This window comes from Orbicella faveolata, unplaced genomic scaffold, assembly GCF_042242905.1.
Source record: "Orbicella faveolata isolate gen_17 unplaced genomic scaffold, um_ofav_v1 contig_36, whole genome shotgun sequence".
Taxonomy (NCBI): domain Eukaryota; kingdom Metazoa; phylum Cnidaria; class Anthozoa; order Scleractinia; family Merulinidae; genus Orbicella; species Orbicella faveolata.
The window spans coordinates 2,607,918-2,629,425 of record NW_028301565.1 but is presented as its reverse complement, the minus strand read 5'-3'; the positions used below and the strand labels follow the sequence as shown (position 1 = coordinate 2,629,425).

The 21,508-nt window shown below is 39.4% G+C and overlaps 2 protein-coding genes across 3 annotated transcripts; one reads left to right on the top strand and one right to left on the bottom strand.

Annotated features, from left to right (window-relative positions):
• The first annotated feature begins 124 nt into the window (after positions 1–124).
• On the top strand, positions 125–21,115 carry LOC110058276 (ATP-dependent DNA helicase Q5-like). Of its 2 annotated transcripts, XM_089274649.1 has the most exons (23): positions 125–398; positions 1,145–1,703; positions 2,211–2,301; positions 2,559–2,655; positions 3,527–3,638; positions 3,964–4,071; positions 4,254–4,308; positions 9,278–9,357; positions 9,489–9,537; positions 9,952–10,139; positions 10,610–10,718; positions 11,413–11,455; positions 11,709–11,770; positions 15,608–15,690; positions 16,185–16,284; positions 16,986–17,111; positions 17,350–17,409; positions 18,241–18,294; positions 18,539–18,588; positions 18,670–18,754; positions 19,133–19,597; positions 20,033–20,108; positions 20,752–21,115. In XM_089274649.1, the coding sequence occupies exons 1-23, from the start codon at positions 299–301 to the stop codon at positions 20,865–20,867; spliced, it is 2,868 nt and encodes a 955-aa protein (XP_089130775.1). In that variant the 5' UTR covers positions 125–298; the 3' UTR covers positions 20,868–21,115. The 2 variants fall into 2 exon arrangements, with proteins under 2 accessions (XP_089130775.1, XP_089130776.1); XM_089274650.1 differs by lacking the exon at positions 18,241–18,294.
• LOC110058278 (uncharacterized) lies at positions 4,853–7,476 on the bottom strand. The gene is made up of 3 exons (XM_089274651.1): positions 7,261–7,476; positions 6,881–7,002; positions 4,853–5,464 (listed from the first exon to the last, which is right to left on the bottom strand). Exons 1-3 carry the CDS (start codon positions 7,451–7,453, stop codon positions 5,114–5,116), a joined length of 666 nt encoding a protein of 221 aa, XP_089130777.1. The 5' UTR covers positions 7,454–7,476; the 3' UTR covers positions 4,853–5,113.
• Positions 21,116–21,508: the final 393 nt, after the last annotated feature.

Here is a 21,508-nt window from a genome sequence, read left to right as displayed (position 1 = left end):
TATACCCCATATAGCGACTACGCAGCTGTAGAAACTTCGCAGCTGTTCCCTTCGCAACGAAAAATGGTAACAAAAAATACGTACCCAGGCACCCGTAATCTTGTCCGCGACTTGTAAATAATCCAAAGGCATGGGTCTTAGTCTCTTCGTTTCATCGTTTCATGTTCGTGATTAGTTCGGAGAACCAAACGTGGGCTATTCGGAGACTGAAGATAACCGAACATTTCAAAACATGGCGGAAGCTTGAATGGAATTTTGTATGGAGTCGATTCTTTTATGATATTTTTTAGTTGAGAAAATGGCGACACAAGTTTTAGCTGATTCTTTGAAGAGTGTCTTTAAGCACAAAGACTTTAAGTCGAAACTTCAGAGGGAAGCAGTAGAGTGTCTTCATGAAGGTAAGCTAAAAATGAAAAATTTAAAGAGCTTGAACTAACTAGCTTAGGCTTATTTCAGGCTTATCGTGGCTAAATACTATCACACGGTTTTGTTTTAGTTGATGTAAGCTTACATAAATCAAGAAAGATACCATTTTTAGAAGCTAAATGAGCTTTAAGGGATCGAGGGTGGCAGCAATTTTCTTTGCGGGGGGGGGGGGGGGTAGTGGGTGGACGTTTCAGAAGTGAGGAGGGTGGGATAGGGGAATGACCCTAAAAGGGAAAAAATGAGCTGTCCTCCACTTTGTGTGCAGAGAAACATAGGAAACTCTAGGTAGTATGGAAACTCAACCTCTAGTGACTGGAGCCTCCTATCTCTCAGTGTGTAGGAGAGTTCACTAGTCAGATTGATTCATTCATGTATGTACCATGGAACTCCAGTTAATTTACAATGCGGAGGCAGCATGGCCAAGTGGTTAGGGTGCCAGACTTGAAATCTGGAGGTCGCGGGCTGAAGTCCCACTCTAACCACTTAACTGGAGTTGTTTCTCAGTAGACCTTTGTTCAACTCCTTGGTCATGCTTGTAAATAGCCAGCTAGTCTGCCTCCCGCCAGTTGGGATTTTAAACATGTTATGTTCATTTGCATCATTTGTGTCATCGTTTAGTTTCATTGGCCCTGAAAAGCCCCATTGGGGGAGTGGTCAATTAAGATATTTATTTATTTATTTTATTAATTATTTATTGTCAAATTTTTTTTCCAAACAGGAAAACAGGACGTGTTTGTATCCATGCCAACAGGATCAGGAAAATCTCTTTGTTATCAATTGCCGGCAGTCTTGGCAAAGGGAATAACAGTTGTATTTTCTCCACTGATTGCTCTCATTCAAGATCAAGTATTGCACTTAAAATCGCTCTCAATAAAAGTTGAAACAATAAATTCAAAACTGTCAGCTTCTGAGAGAAAGCGCGTCTACTCAGAAATTCAAACGCTGAAGCCATCAATTAAGCTTTTGTATATTACTCCTGAACTTGCAGCAACACCTGGATTTCAAAAAGTGCTAAGCTCGCTGTACAAGAGAAAGCTTTTATCTTTCTTTATTGTGGATGAGGCTCACTGTGTGTCACAGTGGGGACATGATTTTAGACCTGATTACCTGAAGCTTGGTTCATTAAGAAAACAGTTTAGCGATATTCCTTGGGCAGCACTTACAGCTACAGCTACTCCTCATGTCCAAGAGGATGTTCTGACATCCCTTCAACTTCACAAGCCCACAGCAATTTTCAAGACTACGTGTTATCGACCAAATTTATTTTATGATGTGTGGTATGTAGAGCTGACTAATTTTATAGCATCTGTGTACTTAATATTAAAATTTAAACTTTAGAAAAACTCATAAACATTATTAAGACAAAGTCTGCAAACTACATCTAGCAGAGATGTAAGAGTCTTAGATCTGGGGAGAAGATTAATTTTCTAACCAGCATTTTGCTTTCTTCTAATTATTTAGTTACTATCAAGTATGTACAAATATATTTAAAACTAGTTTGGCATTTTCTTGATCTTCTGTCATCTTGCTCATCCCCTTCTTTACAGGGTGTCAAAAATATTTTCTATTAATAATAAGGTTGAATATTATAAATAGTAAAAATGATGAGCGCTCATTAATTTGCACTGCGGTGCAAATTAAAAATTACCGATAAATTGGTCTGCTCTCAGCCAGGACCACAAGAAGTAATTTTCTCAGTCATATCATTACCGGTAATTAAATATTATTTATCTACCTGACCAAATCCCCAGTTTTTTTATTTAATATATATATTTTTGCTTAAGTTTCAAAGAACTCCTTGATGATCCTTATTCAGACCTTAAGAGTTTTGCTGATTCAGCATTATCAGAACAGGATAGCAGTCAGGGGGAGAAGGTAACCATTACTGATAGTGATGTATTCAAGCAGCCAATCTTTTTTAGTTTAGCTCTTGTTCATGATTTCAAAATGACATTATAAAAGAATGATAATTTTGACGAGGTAGGACCACCAGGCTTAAATAATTTATTATATATAAATAATTTATTATTTCAAAAAAAGTAGGTGCAGAAAGTTCTGTTGTGAATATTTTGAATGAAATAATAATGTAACAATTCCTCTTGCAGTTGATGACCTTATTCTTTGACCATTAGGGTAGTGGTATTATTTACTGTCGGACTCGAGATGCATGTCAAGAAGTGGCATCAAGACTGAACAGAAGAGGACTCACGGCAAAGGCTTATCATGCTGGTAAGAGGTCCTAATTTTTATCAAATAAAAGTGTAGTATATTGACCGTAGTTCTCTCTTGAAACCCTTTTATTTTGTAAATTTCATGCACCACACACTTCATGTTAGTTAGCCTGGCTTGCTGTTAAGAATTTCTTTGAGTTGATCACGTGCTCATTGAATATGACCAGCATTGAGTATTACCCAGCTTGCATTTTGTTCAGTTGTCAACCATAAGAGAAGGTACATTTAAGTCTACTTGCCACTTCAGTTTTAGATTTTTTTTACGTTTTTTATTGTTATACAGATTTGTGCAAATAAAAGAAATAATAAAAATGAATAAAATACATGATGCGGGGCTGGCATGTAGATCATAACTTATACATGTAAATAAAACTGTTGAGTGATCTGTGCTCATAGTTCTTTAAAAAACGTTTAAAACAGATCTAAAAAAGTAAAATTGTCTCTAAATTTTCAACCGCCTTCTGTGGTCTTCTTCAGAGAATGATGATTTTGCGCGATTCACAGAATTTTAATAAGCTGGGACGTTATTGTTCGTTGCCACCTAGGGAGGCAACCAGTGATGTGTAAACCCTTGGGAAGGGTGCTCTTTTATTTACAGAGTTTTTGTCTAAGAAAGAGTGCAAGGAATCCAGAAACAGCCTTTGTTCTTGCCACTCACACCTGTGTCAAGAATGTTGGCATAAATAGGATGTATATCGTGGCCGGTTTCCATATGCTGTTTAATTGCGGAATTGACATTTCCATTGGTTCCGGGCTTGTGTTCGGTCCCCCAAGATTTCCAATTTCTTCTGCTTTCCCTGACATACATGAAAGAACATGTCCTACAGGTCACTTATACATGTAACCAATGCGGCAAATGTTTTCCATAGGTCTTAAACCAGACAAACGAGATGAGATTCAACAAGAATGGATGGATGGAAAGGTTGCAGTTATTGTGGCCACAGTTAGTTTTGGTATGGGAGTTGACAAAGCTTCTGTCAGGTAAACATCTTATCAGACTTATTAGGCGGTTAATTTTGTAGTACAATAGACAATATTCTTATTCTTGGTATTAGACTGTAACTACAGTGTAGCTTGCAACTGAGGCTAATGCAGAGAATCTTTTCAAAAGGGAATGGCAGTTATGAATATCGCCTATTTAGGTGTCTGCTTTTCCCTGATGCACTTAACAGACCATCTTAATTGTCTGCCTTACAGTTGAGTATTTCTAATATTATTGTTTTTGTACCAGGCATCGTAGATGTCTCAATTATGCATGCTGTACAACCTATCTGTTACATTTTCAATCCTCTTTGTCATGTCTTAGGTTTGTTGTACACTGGACTTTGCCGCAGTCAATGGAAGGCTACTACCAAGAGTCAGGTAGAGCTGGACGGGACGGAAAACCTTCTTTCTGCAGACTATATTACTCCAGGTGAGTCAAAAATTAATTTTACATTTGCCATTGAACTTTTTATCAACGAGATCCTGAATGCAGTGTAAATAAGTGGCACAATGGCCTTCCTTGAATTGTAGTTTAAATCAATTAAATCCGGGGAATCTTCTGCAGTGATCAAAAATAACTTTTACTGAACCTTTGTTGAATTGTGTGTACAGGCTTGAGAGAGATCAGGTGTTTTTTCTCATTAAAAAAGGAATCAAGGAAAAGAAGGTACAGCTGTAACTATAGGAGGTGGATTTAAAAAGACAACGTAACATTGAATTATAATCCTTTGTCTGTCTTCCCCATCACAGATGATTCAGTCTTGAAACTTCATGAATAATTTATATTGACGAGAGAACTTTTTTGCGTCTTTTATGTGCGAGACGTGTTTGAGTCTTCAGTCATTTGCTCACTTTGAACTCAAGTCACAGTAAGGTATTAAAGTTGGTTTAATAATTATTATAGTCTGTGAGCTCACTAAATACAGACACACAGATAATACGGACACCCTTAGACAGGGGTGCTTGTTGTACCTTTAGGGATTAAAAAGGGGTTTTGGTTCTTCTTGGGGTGTTCAGCCTCAAAAGTTCTTTGCAGCTTTTGCAGTACCTATTAGGGTATGGAACCAAAAAAACAAGGTGACAGAAGGTAATATGTTGTTTTAGAATTGGTGCCTCTTAGGGGTGAGAACATTTCATTCCACACCCACAACACCAGATCTTGGTATCTCTTAGGGGTTCTCTTCAAAATTTCCAACGAGCACCCCCGCCCTTTGTATATGGGAGTTCCCCCCGGGCCCTTATAAATTTATGTCCGTATTAACTGAGCTCCACTGTAGGTGATGTGTTACACCTAAAGACACCATACCAGCACAGTATAAACTTTACCACAACAGCTTTTATTTCTAAAAGCAAAGCACTTCTTACAATATATATTATCCTTATCATTTACAAGGTTTAACTACATCCTAATGAATAACTGAATAAAAATTATGTTGTAGACGTTTGAGCCAACCCTCCCCTCCCCTTACACGTTACATTTTCTCTTTACTTGCTCTCAGTGCTCTTGTCCAAACTAGAAATTGAGACATTGTAGAGATCATAACTTTCTGATTGCGTAGTATTTGATCAAGCTTAGCGACCACTGTACTCGGCTCCTGTAAATCGTCACCAAACACGTCTGAACGGAAGTTACAGCAATACTCAGGTAGTGGGGAAGATTGGTATAGAGGCCGCGACTGTTGAATGTCTTGTTGAACTGGCCGACGAATGGCGGCCGCGTCTGGACTCGTTGGTTGTTCAACTCGTGGAAGGTTGACCTTTTTGCTTCTCTTCTTCTGTTGCCTGCTCTCATTCTCTCTTTCACGGCTTCTTTTATGGCTTCTCTATGGATTAACACAAAATACAGAGGTCATTTTTTTGTACAGATGACACCGTGTTTACAAACTGGAGGCACTTTCTGCGTAATTATTCAGACAGGGAATGGAACAAACTGCACGCGCTTCGCCGTGCACAAGTTATTTCAATAAGGTCCCGTGCACACTACGCAAGAGAAATTTGAAAACGGCGTTTTCACTCTGAAAAGGTGTCAGGTATTTTTAGTGTACACTACGCCGGAGAAATCTGAAAGCGCAACAATCACCCGCCAGTATCGATTTGTGTTGTATAAGCATCGTTTTCGAAAAGTTCCATTTTCAAAATATTTCTAGTCCACATTAAAACGCAAAGCCAACGTTTCCAAATTCCTGCGGTTTGAAAAGCCTTTTCGAAAAGTTAAGTTTTCGTGACGGATTACGGTGTGGATGGTAACTAGGCCTGACCGTGGAGATGAAGCTGCGTTTTCAAATTTCTCCCCCGTAGTATGGACTGCACCTAAGATGCGCTTTTGAAATTTGATTGTCTCAAAGCAAACAACATAAAAGAAATGATTTCGAACTTAAAAGTCAGCCTACTAGAATGAGCTAGCCTGCAGAACAGGGGGATTAGCGGGACAGAGAACAAGTTCTTCGCAGTCCGCTCCGCTAATTTGCCTGTTCAGCAGGCTAAGGATGAGCAAGCGATAAAATTTGACAAGTCTCAAAGTGCGCTAATCCAATTTTTATATAAATTGAAAAAAAAACAAAACAGATACAACAAACAGATACGCTCCCTATACGCTAAACTTCGATTTATTTTTCAAGTTACGATAACATATCTCTGCAAACAAGACTTAAATGAAATGGTAAATTTAGTCCACACCGATCATAAGAATACGCTTTCGTCTTCCAACAACAAACTTCGATTTACTCAATTAGTTTGCAATAATAATAATTGCAGGTTTGCCGCCCCGTTGTTTAGATGTTTGTTTATTGCTATGAGTGTCATTTTCATAAAGAAAGTTGACGATAACGATTAACTGAGTACTGAAGGAATTTTATAAGCAGTTAGGTCTATTGCCAACTCACGCATTCTTATTGGGTCATCAATTTATAGAAGCTGCGTTAATATAAAACTTGGTTTGCGCAAACAAGACTTTTTAGTCATGCACTCGAAGCAAAAAAACAAGAATTTGTGGCAGTCTGCTCTCATCCGCGAACAAAACTTAAAATCAGTTTACTAAGTAAACTTACAATTGGGAAGCAATTTCGAATAATGCAGCTAACAAAGTAACAGACAATTAATTGATAGCGGTAACATCGCAGTTGTAATTGAAACAGCCTTTCATCGAAAGATCGAACAATCAGCAGCAGTTAAACAGAACATACATTGTCACCAAACCAGTTCCGCCCTAACTACATGCGATTCGAAGTAAAAATTCTTACCTTTTGTTTTCTGCCGACTGTCTTCTTCTGGTTCTTAAACTGGGTCTCTTCACACGGTTTCTCTGGTGGCAGGTTTTTCTTCATCCATTCCAAATCTTTCTGATTCAATGTTTCTTCGTCATCTAAAAATAATGGAAAACTGTTAGTAAGTATAAAGGAAAGTAGGTGATGGCAGCCTAACCTAATATATCATAAATTATTATTTTCTAAAGAAACTGTGGCGCTGCGTCGGCAGGCAAGAGAGGTACTAACTAAAGTTGATTATCAGCTTGAAACTGTGTCAATTTGGAAGGACTCACGTTTTTGAGTGTTAGCTATTCGTGTGATATAAAATGTTCCGCTGTTCGTCATACCCAAAGAGAGAAGACAAACCTACTCACCGCTTGCAGCTAATATTTCAGTTGGCACTCTATCTCCTGCCCAATTGACTCTTACAAGTCTACCTTCAGTAAATGCACCATCTTCTTCAATAATACGGGTAGGTGCGATGCCCGTTTTGTTCTCTTCTGGAAAGTAAAACAGTGCTTTTGCGGGCTTTTTGCTTGTTTGTTTACACAATTGTCTGACAGACATGATGAAGGCAATGTAACTTAGCAAGCAGTAAGTTGTTTTAGCAGTGTGCCTACAACAGATGCCTTTTATAGGTCGCACTAAGGACAGTGTGGATCGAAAATCCTGGTATTTTATTGGATAAATGGAAAGTAATTGTTTCTCAAATTAACATGTGAATGCCTCGCGAGAATTTATATTTGCAGTAGTAAACAATGTTTTTGTTCTAAAATATTTTGTGTTGCGTACCAAAAGATTTTGGTCCAGCGTGAAAAAAAAAAAAAAAAAAAGATTTTGGTCTCCATAACATATTTTTAAAAGTTGCACTAATTCATTTTGTCGTCCATAATAGAAAACATCCCAGTATATTTTACTGTGACAGATAGATTTATACTGCAAACTAAAGATTTTTTTTTCAAAGTGAATCCTTGACTATTGGGTTAAACAACAGAATGTTAATTACAAAAAAATCACACCTACCTTGTGCGAGACACTAATTAGTTGTTATTGTTTAGAAAGTCGCAAGTTTAAACAATTGAAACACAAAGGACCCGTCCACACTACGGCGGAGAAATTTGAAAATGGAGGTTTCACTTTGAAAACGCATCAAATGTTTTCCGTCTACACCACGCCAGAGAAATTTAAAAACGTAACAATCACCAGTTATCTTGGATTTGTGTTTGAAAAAACTCTCGGGCAGGGAGGCACATAATTATCGTGAGGTGGTCGTTTTCAAAAAGCTCCGTTTTCAAAATGTTTTCAAAATGTTTTCTGTCCGAACGAAAACGCAAAGCCGGCGTTTTAAAATTCCTCTGGTTTGAAAAGCGTTTTCGAAAAACTCTCTTTTCATGACGGATTTAGTGGGGACGGTAGGCCTAACCGTAGAAATAAAGATGCGTTTTCCTCCGGCGGAGTTTGGATGGGGCCTAATTACATCAAATGACACCTTTGCGCGAGGCGGCTGATATTTTGTTAATGACTTTTACAACTTGTTTTGATAGCTTCCGAAACGTTTGACATGTCGATAGATTTTTTACATCAGTCTAAAAAAATTTTGACGCTCAGCGACTGTTCAAAATAAATGAGATGTTAATTTTAGCAAGAGAGAAAGGCAGGATATCGACAAAAAAACATAGATTAAGTTGTAGCTGTTATAAGCTAGTTATTCAAAGGACTAAACAACGGTGCGCTTGTGCTGCGCGCGCGCGAATTTGTGGGAAGTATTTCGTGTAGATCACACTTCGTGAGATCTACTTTATGTCGATCAAATGATGCAGTCAAAGAAACGATAAACAACGATCTCTAAGTTACCTTCAGCTCCTTGACAAAACATGAATTATCATGATAAAGATGTGAAGCGATTTTGAAGTAAAGAGAAGTTGCCAGCAGTAAATTCAACGACAGTGGTATCCCGATTTCTGAAACTCCCAGATTATTCGAAGCAAATTTTTTTTCTCTTTGCAAGAAAGTTGGGAGGAATTTACCCTCAAGTTCTTGAACCTGCCAATTTTCGAGTCACTTTACGTTCTTCTTGGTGGGTGGAAAACTCAGGATTTCAGTGGTACAATCGGGAAGCGTGTCAGAAATCAGTGAGATGAGATCTGGAAAACTCCAGAACTAGTGCCCAGCTAAAATTACGATGTTTAGAGAGAAGAGGCACATCATCAGTTGATTTTCATAATGGCTCCCTCTCTAAATCGACTTAATGTTCTTTAAGGGGGAGGGGGTGGGGGAGGGTGGGTTGGGAGTTGGTAGGAGCAAAACAATTCAGCGTTACCCAAAATATTCGACATGAAAGTACTCGAGGCATCGTGTAGACTTGATGTCATGTTTATTCATGTTTTCCAGGGCGCAGTGTCCAGTGGAAGGAAGAATGAGGCTATTCAGTCCAGTTATGAAGCGATTGTGAAATACTGTGAAGAACCCCGGTAAGTTAACAAGTTATCTGTATCTTTTAATGTTTGCTCCTCCGACAGAAAGATACTGTTGTCTAATAGGTTGAGGGAAACTATTGATATTGTTAAGTAATTTGACGTCATTATTGTGTGGACCATTGCAGCTGTAGACACGCCGCAATAGCTTCGTATTTTGGAGACAGCACACCTAAGGTATGTTCACAGTACAAGTCCTTTTCAATCTTTACCATCATTTTCGTTAGCTATGTGACCTCAGTGTAGCTTTAAGGATAGAACATTGCTGTTTTCTTGAATGCTATCTGTTTGACTTCCATAAGCAACGCCACAGGCTAAAAAGGGTTTTCTTACTCCCCACATACGTGTTCAAAATTAAACATATCATTTGGCATTTCTTTCAGGTATGTCGTACGTTTTGTGGTATCCCTAAAATACGCTCGTACTGAAATAAAACTAAATGGGAAATTAGCAAAATTACTTTGTTCGTGGTCAGAAATAGTAAACCTTCTACACTCTTATTGGCCAGGGCCCTTCTTCCTATTGTGACCTTCTCTTGATTGCCCGCACGAGTAACAAATCGCAGTAAGTCTTTTCTCTCTCTTCTCTTAGTGCACCCAAGGCTGTGACTACTGTAAAGATCCTGACGCAGTTGACGAGCTTGTGGAGCACTGGCGGCGTGGCGTGACGGCAGGCCACAACAGAAGCGTGACAGCGGGAAGAACTTACATTGCACACAGCCTGTCGAGTGGAGAGGATGACGAACTTTATGGAGGAGGGAAATGGGGATACGAGAGAAAGTAAGACAATCTAGATGTACTACACACGTGCATAGCCTCAAAGAAATTCTTTGCAGTTGCATAGTTCCAAACGTTTTCTTTGTATTTTTTTTGCTGCAAGGAAAGGCTGGCTCAAATTTTATTGAGAAGAGAGGGGAAGGAAAACCTGTGGGATTACGGTAACAGAACAGAACTGAAATATAATGTGAAGCAGTTTTGACTAGGAATCACTTAAGTTTGTCGCTGATTGAGCGCGAACAGGTGTGGGAGCGCTCTTCAATGAAATGATTACTGTCAAGTCTAGATATCGGGGTCGATATCGGGCTTGAGGAAACATAGTCCCCCTCCTTTGCCTCCCCATTCCCCGTTTAAACACCTGCTGCGTAGGCTACGACACGCTCTCTTCTTCATTTCTCGCGAGATCGAGGGAGGCGACCGCGCGTGGGGTGAAATTACACGCGTGATGGTGATTGGATTGTCTGTATTTCCAGGGTATATGAAGATGATTACGATGACGAGGATGACAGAGAAGGGGGTTCTGGGGAAGAGCGAGCTTTCCGATGCAAATTGATTGCGGACGAGTTTAAGAAACGACGCAAGGTGGGAATCACTATTATATTTACCATGTAATGAATTTTTTTTTGTAAGTTTTGCCATCTATAAGTTAATGAGTCTTTTTTTTTTTTTAAATCGTAACGAAGTATTTGCACACTTTCTGGCGGGAATCCGAGCCCGCGATATTCGTGACGGCATATGCCAAGCAGCCATGAGCACATGGCTTTGCACATGTAACCTCATGTTTTTTTTATTGATTGACAGCGAGAAACTGGAACTCATCGTCCCTTTTGCTCGCACAAAACATAGAAGAAACGATTTAACTAAACACGGCTGTCGTAGCCAGTATTGCAAGGAATTAATTCACGGACACGTTGTTCTATATATTTCGCAACATTTTTGTGGTAATGATCAATGAAAGAAGGTTTCCGAAATTTTCCATTTCAGCATATTTTTAAAAATATTTTTGGTCGATTCTTCAAATTTAAAGCTATTTCACGGTTTTAGTTGATTCTCTTTTAAACGTTTTTATGTGGAGTTAGATCGTGAACACTTCAAATTCCCCGCTCAGTAAATACCACTGATCTCCATCTTCACCTAGGCGAGAAATTATCGCGTTTCTTGGCCATTGTGTAAATAAGCATTCAAGGGTTTCCTGATTTGAATAAAATGTAGAATTTTGCAACGCTCATCAGAGTCTCTTGGCTAATAACATTTGTTCTCTTCTTATCTTGTGCAGGGAAAGCAATCACTGACTTGTCCACCAGCTCCGCAGTTACCTGGTGAGTTTAATAGTGAATACTTTTGCGAGATAAAATATTATTTTTGTTCTTACCGCAGCTCCTCGGAAACGTTTTACAAGGTTTGGCAAAACTAAATGTTACAAGCGACAGAAGAGAGTATTGTTAGCTCTGAAGCAGATTAATAGCAGCTGATATTCAGTGATAACGATGCGACTTTTCCCTCTGGTTCTACCTTTTTTCGGTTTTATTTGAGGCCGGTTAACAGGTCTAATACTATCTACTTTCTTATTAGGTCCCAACTGTCGCCTCAAAGAAGCTGCAAATTATTTGCATATCCCAAAGCTTGCCATCAAGGTAGGAATGCGACTATTGCACGGTGAATATGTCACACTGTCATCTAATCTTTTGTCACACAAATCCCCTCTATTTAGTAGTCCTTGATCGATAGAATAGGGAAATCTTTTTTTACAATATTTGCCTCATTAGCATAAGCAATTCAGTTTTTGATGGAACTACAAATAAATCAGTTCTGAATATTGAAAGGTCATAGTACGATTAACTCTGCCAATGAATATGAGCCTGATGTATTGAATACTTTTTGTGCAACACGAGTTTAAAAACTCAAACTTTTACAACGAATGTATGAGCTCATTAGCGCTTTTGCCACCCAGAAATGCTGCATTTTTTGAAAGACAACATGTCCTTGAATATCACACCCAAAGAGGTAAAAATTTCACCATGTATCGAGTTTCACTAGCTCTTTAGCTGCCTGGAGTCAGTTCATATCTGACATGTTTCCTTCGGTACGCTAAGCCGTATGCAAATGAGCAAAAATGTAAACAATGACGTCAGCATAAATCCCCCTATACTGTTAATCTCGTCAAAATAGAGGACGTTTTCTGTTGTAATGGGTTGGGATTGTTAACATAATAAAGATCTCGCAGTAGGTTTAGCCACTCACCGATGTTTCAGCCTCTAAAGTGCAGGTTTTCCTTAAGAAGTTGTCTCCAAACAAGCCCAAAATTCAACATCGTTGCCGCCATTTTGAACAGTACTCAGCAGCCAGGCCACGTTTTAAAGGAGTAGGTCACTCCAAAAACCGTGTACTTTTTTCATCACCAATAAATAGTTCACATTGAGTTGAGTTACTCACCGTTGTTTTAGCTTCTGAAGTGGATGCGATCCTAATGAAAAAGAAGTGAAAAGTTCGACACCGGGAGCCGCCATTTTGAAAGGATCTTGAAGGCCAGGCCGCATATCCGTGACGTCATTCCGTCCGAATTGGCGCAAAGCTCAAAGGCTAATGCTCTTCTTTTCTGTTCTAAATCCAGTTGTGAGCTGAAAAATTTGGCCCGGGCTGTAAAACCGGAACCGAAAAGGATAGGGAAAGGGGAGTGACTTCCCTTAACTTGCCTAAAAAGAACAAAAAATTGCCAAAGAAGTGGTTCGAACAGCTACGTCGGGATGAGAGATTCATGCCAAAAAAACTCGAAAATGTGTACGTGTGCAACGAGCATTTCACAGACGACTGTTTCAAATCTCAATACCGATTTGAGCTTGTGGCTGGAAACACAAGAAGGAGGTCATTGAAGAAAAATGCTTTTCGACAATTTTTCAACGGAAGGCCCTTGTAAAGGCACGTATTGCAAGCGAACGGCGCATCGCAAGGAACGAAAAGAGGTAGCTATCAGTTATACTTTTCATTTTTAAAAACATTTTCGCCCGGCAGAACTGTCGTTGACTTGATTGGGTAAATATTATTTCTGCGCAAGAAATTGAAGCTCCTCGCTGGACGACAGGGCTTGAATTTCAAGAAAAAACCTTGGGGCCAGCTGGCCCCTAAGTGTTCAGGTTTGGTCGCCAGCACAAGTATTTTAGTCGCCAAAAATTTTCGACCCCTCAGGCAATATATTTTCACGAAAAAGACGCTAAAACGGCGTGAATCACGGGTCAGTTTCATGTATAATCAGTTTGCCGCTTTTTTTTCTATAATAACAGGGAAAATGGCTGAATGAAATTCTTTTCATTATTTACCAGTCTTACCAGTATTTATAAACAAAGCTTCTATGTTACAAGCTTTAATTCATTATATTTCGTAGACTGGCGCTAGGGTTTTCGTGTTTTCGTGTTCATTGATGCATAGCGACTGCATGCGTTTTTTGGAAGTGATCTATTAAATTTCTTAGGGTACCGTGGGAACTTCAAATGCCCTGCAGATTTCTTTAAAATTACAAGTTTAACTAACCCGGTACGGTTTTCTTTTATCGAAAAAGTATTTTTTTTCGCTTTATAAATCTCTTGTGTGGACCAAAATCAGAGCGTGTTTAATAATCGGCCTTGACAGCCAGGGATGAGTTAAAATACTTACAAATTTTTAAATGCTATCTAATTTGATTTGGAATACATCGGAAGAAGTAGTTAACTGTACATCAGTCCTATCTACATATCGACAATTACCGATAACAACTCCTGCTATAGCGCAATCCGATATCCGCATGTAAATAATATTTTGTCTGAAATGTGTTACAATTTGTTTTCAATTTTATCAACACGATTCATCATTAATTAAGGACAGTGTGTTTGCATTCACATCATTTTGGGAATTACAGTTGCTAATGAAAGCAAATCTACGGTAAAAAATGAAGCTTTAATTTTACTGCATGCTTTGTCAAGTAACGAGGCGAGTAAACACGACACATGCGATACGGATAAACACACTAGCAGAGTGAATTTTCCTTCATCAGCTGATGTTTACGCATGTAAAAGTTCCATAAACTTTTTTCTTCTGTCCAAAATCTATTACATATGCTTAGCTTTCCAACAATACAAATTACAATTCTCACAAAAAATCTTATGTAATGATAAGGAATGTCGTCAATTTCACATTTCACGTCAAAGACGTCGATTTCACTTCGCATCTTACATGTAAAGTCACTGCGTATTTCACAAGAGTCCACGTAGTCCATACGTGTAAAGAAACCTGGCAAACACGTACGAGCACGGGCAAAAAGTATCCAAATTTTATAAGTAAAAACACGGACTTGTGAGGTGGAAAGCATTCGCCCGATTTAAACACACCATTGAAACCTCGTCAGTTTCTGTGATACCAGAACTCCCTCCGCATTGAACCGCCAGTAAAATAAAAATGGAGACAAATCAGATCAAAAGCATTATACTGGGGATTTATTTAAGCCACCAATTCAATTCTGAGAGCAATATACAATTAAAAAGAAACTTCCTCTTCCGCTAACTGCGTCCATTGCAATTGTACTGTAAAATGTACCTTCCATCTTGGTGACCTACTCCGGCTGTTCTCGGCAACAAACACATTCTCTTTGCGTCGGCATGGCTGCACATCTCTCACAAGTACACCACAGAGCATTTTCCAACCAATCGTTCCATTCAACTTGATTATTATCATCCCCGGAATCACTAGCACGTTCTAGCTTCAAGCGCAGCCATACTAAAGTTCAAACGAACAAACACATTTTCGGACGGAATGACGTCAGGTATATGCGGCCTGGCCTTCAAGATCCTTTCAAAATGGCGGCTCCCGGTGTCGAACTTTTCACTTCTTTTTCATTAGGATCACATCCAGTTCAGAAGCTAAAACAACGGTGAGTAACTCAACTCAATGTGAACTTTTTATTGGTGATGGAAAAAAATACACGGTTTTTGGAGTGACCTACTCCTTTAATACGTCATTCAGTCCAAGAGATTTTGTCCAAATGGCTTCTGACAAGCCTTTTAGCCACCATTCTAGATTATGGCTGCTCTTGAGCCGTATTATTTTGAGCCAAGCATGCTCCAAACTCCAAAAATGATAGCAGTGAAGATAGTGAAGGATGCAAAGTCAGTTGCAGGTTTTTCTGCTTCCCGCCAATTTGGAGTCGGACGGCATGACGTCACATAAACACGGCCTGGCTGCCAAGTACAGTTTCAAAATGACGGCTTCTGAAGTAGAATTTTGGGCTTCTTTCGAGACGAATTTCTTGCTGTAACTTCGGTGAGTGAAAAAGCTGAATGTTTACTTGCTATAGTTGAAGGCAGAAAAGTAAGCGTTTTGGAGTGATCTTCTCTATCAAGGAAGAAATCGCCGTTTTCTGTGGAAGTCTGTGAAAAAGCTAGTGGCAAAGGTCGATTCATATTTTTAAATCTGAGCAGGTGTTGCATGCCTATCTTTCTTTTTAGGTAAGGGAACACTGTTTCGGTCTGTTGGAGGAAGCGCTTAAATCAAACATAAATCAGTGTGCTAAGACAGAAGAAATTGCGAGGTAAGAACAGTGGCTCTAAATGGTTAAGAAGAAAACTTAAGATTTGTTTCTTTTTTTAGCCAGATATGCTCTTATGGTTTCCTTGAGGAGCAAACGAAACTTGCCCAATCGGGGAAAATCCTTTGCTATTTTATTAGACTGTTCACAGCCTCTCTATTTACGCACCCCCTCTTCCGTTTTGCGCTGGCGTCCAGTTCTCTCACAACTCTATCCGCGCGTTCAATGATCGAATAACAAAATGAGAAAATAGAGGGCTGTGAACAGTCTACTGTTTGATCCTTTGCCTCCGTTACATGGTTCGTCACGCAACGCTTTGGAGAAGACGCATTACGTGACAACAAAAGTAAAGGCGATAGTGGAGTGCTCAGCTATCCTCTTTCACAAAAGCCGTTCGCACAATCGATTTTCTTAACACACAAGATTTTTGTGGTGAAATAATTTGATTTCAACCTGCGTGACATTTTCTCTGTTTGTTTGTTTGTGGTCACGCTTAGGTTGCTGTTTGACATGGAGTCCACATCAATCGATATCGAGCATAGTATCTTCACGAACAGCAAGACAGACATCGGTTACAAGACTGCTATGCTGAAAAAGGTGATCAAGAGATTCCCTTCCTGGCTCCTAACTTGCGCTAGACGAAATATATACTTTTTTTTATTTTTTAGAAGTTGACGGGTATTGGTAGCTAGTATGGGTTAAATGGGTTAAAGTGTGGATTAAAATTTACCTATAGATTTTTACTTTTAAATAAAGGTGTCTATCTATATATGGGTCGTGTCTTGACGTTTGTGGCAACGTTTTTGAAGATTGACAAGTCCGTGATCATCTTTTTACAAAATAGCCTGAACAAAAACAGAACGTGAAGGCCAACTAATTAGCGTTAGGAATTGAGAGTAGGTATCGATGCTGGTATAGTTTACGCCTGCCACGCGGGGTAATGCTAGCGCAAATTCCAGCTGGACCTTAGCGTGTGTAACAGGTGTAAAATTAGCTATAGGGTGCAATTTGCAGACGGCGTGAAGGGGCATATATTGCATCTGGAATGCTTCATCGCGAGGTACCCTTAAACTTGGTTCTTGCCGCACCTGCTCAAGCTAACCAGACGTTTAGTATTAAACTAAGGAAGAAAGTTCTGTCTTTAGAAAATAAAAGGTTGGATGCTCGGGAGACTTGAGAGGAAAGGTTTTTTTTTTTAATTTTCTGGCGTCGCTCTGCGCCAGTCGGGGCAAGCCACCATGAAAAGATTGTTGCTCAACAAATATTGCTAAATGAAGGCCCTTTCCCTGTTATTGTAGGTTGGCGAGGTGAAGTCAAGCACCAGTAGTGGCAGCGTTTTTGTTTGGAAGAGAGCTTCACAAAACAGCACAGCAACATCCACTACAGCCTCAGTCTCAAGAGATGCCCTGCAGGACATTGACCAGGCGTGTGTATATTTTGTTTCAAGGCGACTAGACGTGATTTCACCCGGCATAGGCAATCGAACCCCCCATTGAACTCAATCCATGGATTGAGTTCGATCAAGTTCGGCAATCGAACTAAATCGAACTCGCAAAAAAAAAGAAAGAAATTGGACAATCGAGCCTAATCGAACTTTTGATTTCCGAACTCTTAAGCTTGTCACGCTCTCTGAGTGTTCTCTATTACTGTCTACTTATCCAGGAAACAGAGGAAGCTAATACCAAGGAATTCACCCCATTTGTATCTGCATTACAGCTGGTGGTAGGTCTTTGACAAGTTTTGAGTTTGTTAAATAATTTGACATATGTTATGGAATGTTTCCTCTCTCCTCCGCATAGGCTCAAAAGGGTTTTTTGGGGTGGGGAGAATCCGCTAAACGATACGAGTGTAGGGCATGGTTACGTGGAGGGTGACGGTGGAAGGCGCGGGAGGGAAGTTCGCCGCCCGATCGATCCATTCGACTTTGTGCCTACAATCACCTCGCACAACAGCTTTCTATAACGAACTTCTACCGCTCGAGTTTGCGGCTGCACTCACTTCTGCGGAGGAGAGGAATGTTGCTTCATCGAGATCCTTCGCTTCATGCGTGACAGTGCTGTTTTTCATACAGTCAACTAAGCTCATTATTAAGCTAAGACACTACATCTCTCAGGGAAATTACGTCTACATCACCCTCAGTCCAAGGCATTCAGTTTTCAAAACTTCCTCAAGCAAACACTTCCCAAAAGCAGCGTGGATGTCTTTCGCAAGCGGTTCTTGGACAGATTTCTGACAGGACAGTCTTTGTCTCTGGAAGTAGAGTGGATTACTCACTCGTCCTCTTCTCTCTCGTAAGAAGAGCATAAGGATGCAAGGAAGTAGACTAAATAAAACAGTTTAATGAAGCGTCTTTGAATCGAGTTTTTAGGGTTTTAAGTAGGTAATTAAAAAGTTGAATGATTTTCCGTTATCACAGTGCATAGTCGAGCATAGTGCAGTGCATAGTCGATATAAACGTGTGCTTCCCGTGGTAATGCTGTCCGCTCAGGGATGGTGAATACGTACGTTTATATCGAGTACTAATGCGGATTCTGTGCCGCTCTTTCAATGTAGAAATCAAACCACAGAATAACAAAAGAACCTGCTGCAGCTAATCCACCATTGAAGGTATTTCGAATTTCTTGGGTTTTAAAAGGAATTTAAACAAACAAAGGTAACAATCTTTAGTGGCGGTGATTCGTTTCGGTGACTTTACCAGGGCGCACCATGTGACCCGAAACGAATGGACCGTGTCGAAATACATGGTGGCCTGGGAACAGGGTAAAATCAGAAAAAGAGTGCTGTGTCTCTTTATGTTACAGCCAAGCGCTAATTTGTGATCCAGATTTTTCTTTTCAATTTACTCTTGCAGATTCCCATTCCAAGGGTGATTCCGATAATAAAGTACTTCTTTGAGAACAAGTAAGTATTTCTGTGTTGTTGGTTGATTGTGACTTTATCTCTTTATACGTGCAAGAGTATTGTTATACATTTTATTTTCAGTGATAAGAGTGAAGTCAAAGAGGAACTGCAAGCAGATGATGGTGAAAAAATCCCTGCTAACAGCCAAAAGAGAACTGCCTCAGAGGTTTGTCTGCAATTTGCATAATTAGCACTGACCAGCACAGACCAAAAGGCAATCATTTCAGTACAGCCTCAAGTAGAGATTACGAGAAAAACAATCATCAAATGTGAACGGGTTGCCGTGCTCGCATTTGGAAAGCGAAAACTTGACGTTTTACATGTTAGTTCTTTGTGCAAGTAAACAGAATTAAGGTTTTTTTCTTCCTTCGAAGGAGGAACGAAACGCTGAAAAGGAAAGGTTACCAAATTCGCCACAGCATTGACTTATTTTATGGACTTAGAATCATTATGATTGACTAAGGATTCACATTGAATTTTTCTTTTTTTTTTTATTTATCATTATTATTTAGTTATTCATTTTTGTTTTTATTTTATCAAAAAGGATTTCTGGTGGTTGGACGATGTTCCTCTTCACAAGAAGTCAAGATTAAAAGATCATCCAACAAGTGATGCCTGTACAAACAGTAACGTTGGGAGTGACGTGAAAGACGCGGTGATTCCGAATGAGATTTTCGGCTTCAGAAAAGCGTCTGATTTAAAACCTCTAAAACAGCTTAAAAACAACTTGGACAGACGTACCACCGTCAAGCTTAAACCAATCAAGTCTGTAAGTCTTGATAATTATTCACAAAAGGACGGCCAATCCTCAATCAAGTGTGCTCCATTAAAACTCAACACGCAAACTGTAAGCAAAGACGTTCACGACAGGAAAAAGTCTGGTGAAAGATCGTCGCTAGGCGACCATGACAATGCCTCCCCTGGGGACCCTGTTGGTGTAAAGGACGTGGCAAATGTGGTTGTCAAGTACTTGTCTCCCTACCTCAAACAGGGTTCTATTGTTTCCAAGGTAACCGACACGACTCAAACACTTAATTGCGTCTGTGGGTTTAGTGTAGACAACCGTGAGAGGATTGGGGTGAGGTTGGAAGAACTCAAGCTCGTCTGAGTTATCTCGCGAACACGTTTCTCCCGGCTCGGCTGTTTAGAGCTGATATGTACGAGTTCTTAGAACACTCTAAGTAGAATATTCCCACTCATTAGACAAGCCTGCTTGTTTTCTAGAATTTACGTTCTGTAAGTCCACAGTTGTTTATCTGTGCGTTTGAATGCTTTTCCTTGCCTAACTTTGTGGCAAACTTTCCGCCTTTTGTATTTATTCAGATTTTCTCTTATCACAAAGGATTCAGCTAAATGACCTTTTAAATCGATCTGATCAGTAACAGTTACTGCAGCGCGGTAACTTTAACTCTGTTATGACTTGTTATGCTTTCTTTTATAACAGGACTTGTTTAAGTTTTTAGCTCGCTGCATCACGCACAGAGTCATGGGAACTGGAAAAGCGTCATCGCCCTCCTCAAGTGAGTGATTATCAACTTGCAAATTCTCCTCACTGATAATTCATGTTTAAGTCCAACTGAGACAATATGATCCAACTTTCAAGGCGCGAAGTTCGACTCCAGACGACCAAAACCTGCTCCTGTTTTCTCGTTGCTTAATGCATGTTTAAGAAATCAAAATTATGAAGTTCTGACTAGAGAGAAGGAATAATAAAACAACTGTGATCTTGAAAACTGTACAATGTATTTAAATTAGATGTGGTACCTAGTACGTCTTGGTCGTTTCGCAAAAACAAATATTCTTAGCTTCCTAAGCTTTCCGTAAAGAGAGAAATCGTATGTGTTGTATTGAACCCCGGCTATACGATCGAACGTTCGGTTCAACATAGTATTAGAAGGAAATGTTTGATCATTTTAGCCTGGAATTTATTCCATACATGCTTTCTTGATGTTCCCTGTGAATCAAGAACCAATTTAGTACAGGCCTAATTAAAATTCTGGGGAGCCCACTGAAATACATGTTACAATTAAAGACCACGTGCGATATTTGGAAACCAATGAAAATCCGTTTGTCAATCGCGAGTTTAGCAAATGGTTTCCTAGGTTTTGATTTGCAAGAATATATAGTGAAAGTTTCTTCTATGGCATGCTTCTTTCGTTTTAGGAAAAGTGGAAGTTAAAGCGACGGTTAAGAAGCTCTTTGAAGTGTGCAGGAAATTTGAGCAGGAGACTGACTGGGATAAATATATCAGAGCTGTTGAATCAGGAAAAACAAAGTGATCAAGAATCTACATTCGTTTATTTATTACTGCATAAGTTAAAAGAAGATTTGATATATATCAGAATACGAATCAGTAAGAAAATTAATCGTATTAATGCGTATAAAAGAAATAAATATTTTTGTTATATGAAGTAATTCAAACAAATGTATTATTTATAACAAGTTCTTAATTGAAATTTGTGGAACATATAAAGCTGAATAAAGACAGAAGGTTATTAAAAACAATGTTGAATTTTCCTTGAGTAAACTGAAGCAGTAAAGTGAAGTCTCTTCGTAGTCTTTCGTTAGCTTTGGTTCCTTCAAAGCCTGAATCTTTTTGGTGAATTTCTTCTCCCTCTGGATGGGATGCTAGGCCATTGCAAGTTACCCCCAGTCTTCCCCCGCCTCCTACGCCAGCATTTGTGGAGCCTGCCCAACGGGTCGGTTCATGCGAGGGGTTAAATGTTCGGCAGCTTCACGGATATCAGTTAAAATTTCAGTCCATTGCTCAGGTATCAGTAAATTATACAGATCTCTGATTCCAGCTATCTGTTCTAAAGAAACACGCCTTTCTGAGCTGACAGAATTTTCACTAGTTCTCGGCTATCAGTAAACGCCTTCAAGACCTCTATGTAGCAGCTATGGAGATTAACATTTTTCC

Bases quoted from the DNA above. Each gene is read 5' to 3' on its own strand.
- LOC110058276 (XM_089274649.1), top strand. From the start codon at position 299: ATGGCGACACAAGTTTTAGCTGATTCTTTGAAGAGTGTCTTTAAGCAC. The intron at 10,719-11,412 runs GTGGGAATCACT...TATCTTGTGCAG, and splicing joins AGTTTAAGAAACGACGCAAG to GGAAAGCAATCACTGACTTG. The intron at 19,598-20,032 runs GTAACCGACACG...CTTTTATAACAG, and splicing joins AGGGTTCTATTGTTTCCAAG to GACTTGTTTAAGTTTTTAGC.
- LOC110058278 (XM_089274651.1), bottom strand. From the start codon at position 7,453: ATGTCTGTCAGACAATTGTGTAAACAAACAAGCAAAAAGCCCGCAAAA. The intron at 7,003-7,260 runs GTGAGTAGGTTT...CATTATTTTTAG, and splicing joins TGAAATATTAGCTGCAAGCG to ATGACGAAGAAACATTGAAT. The intron at 5,465-6,880 runs GTAAGAATTTTT...GTTAATCCATAG, and splicing joins CAGTCGGCAGAAAACAAAAG to AGAAGCCATAAAAGAAGCCG.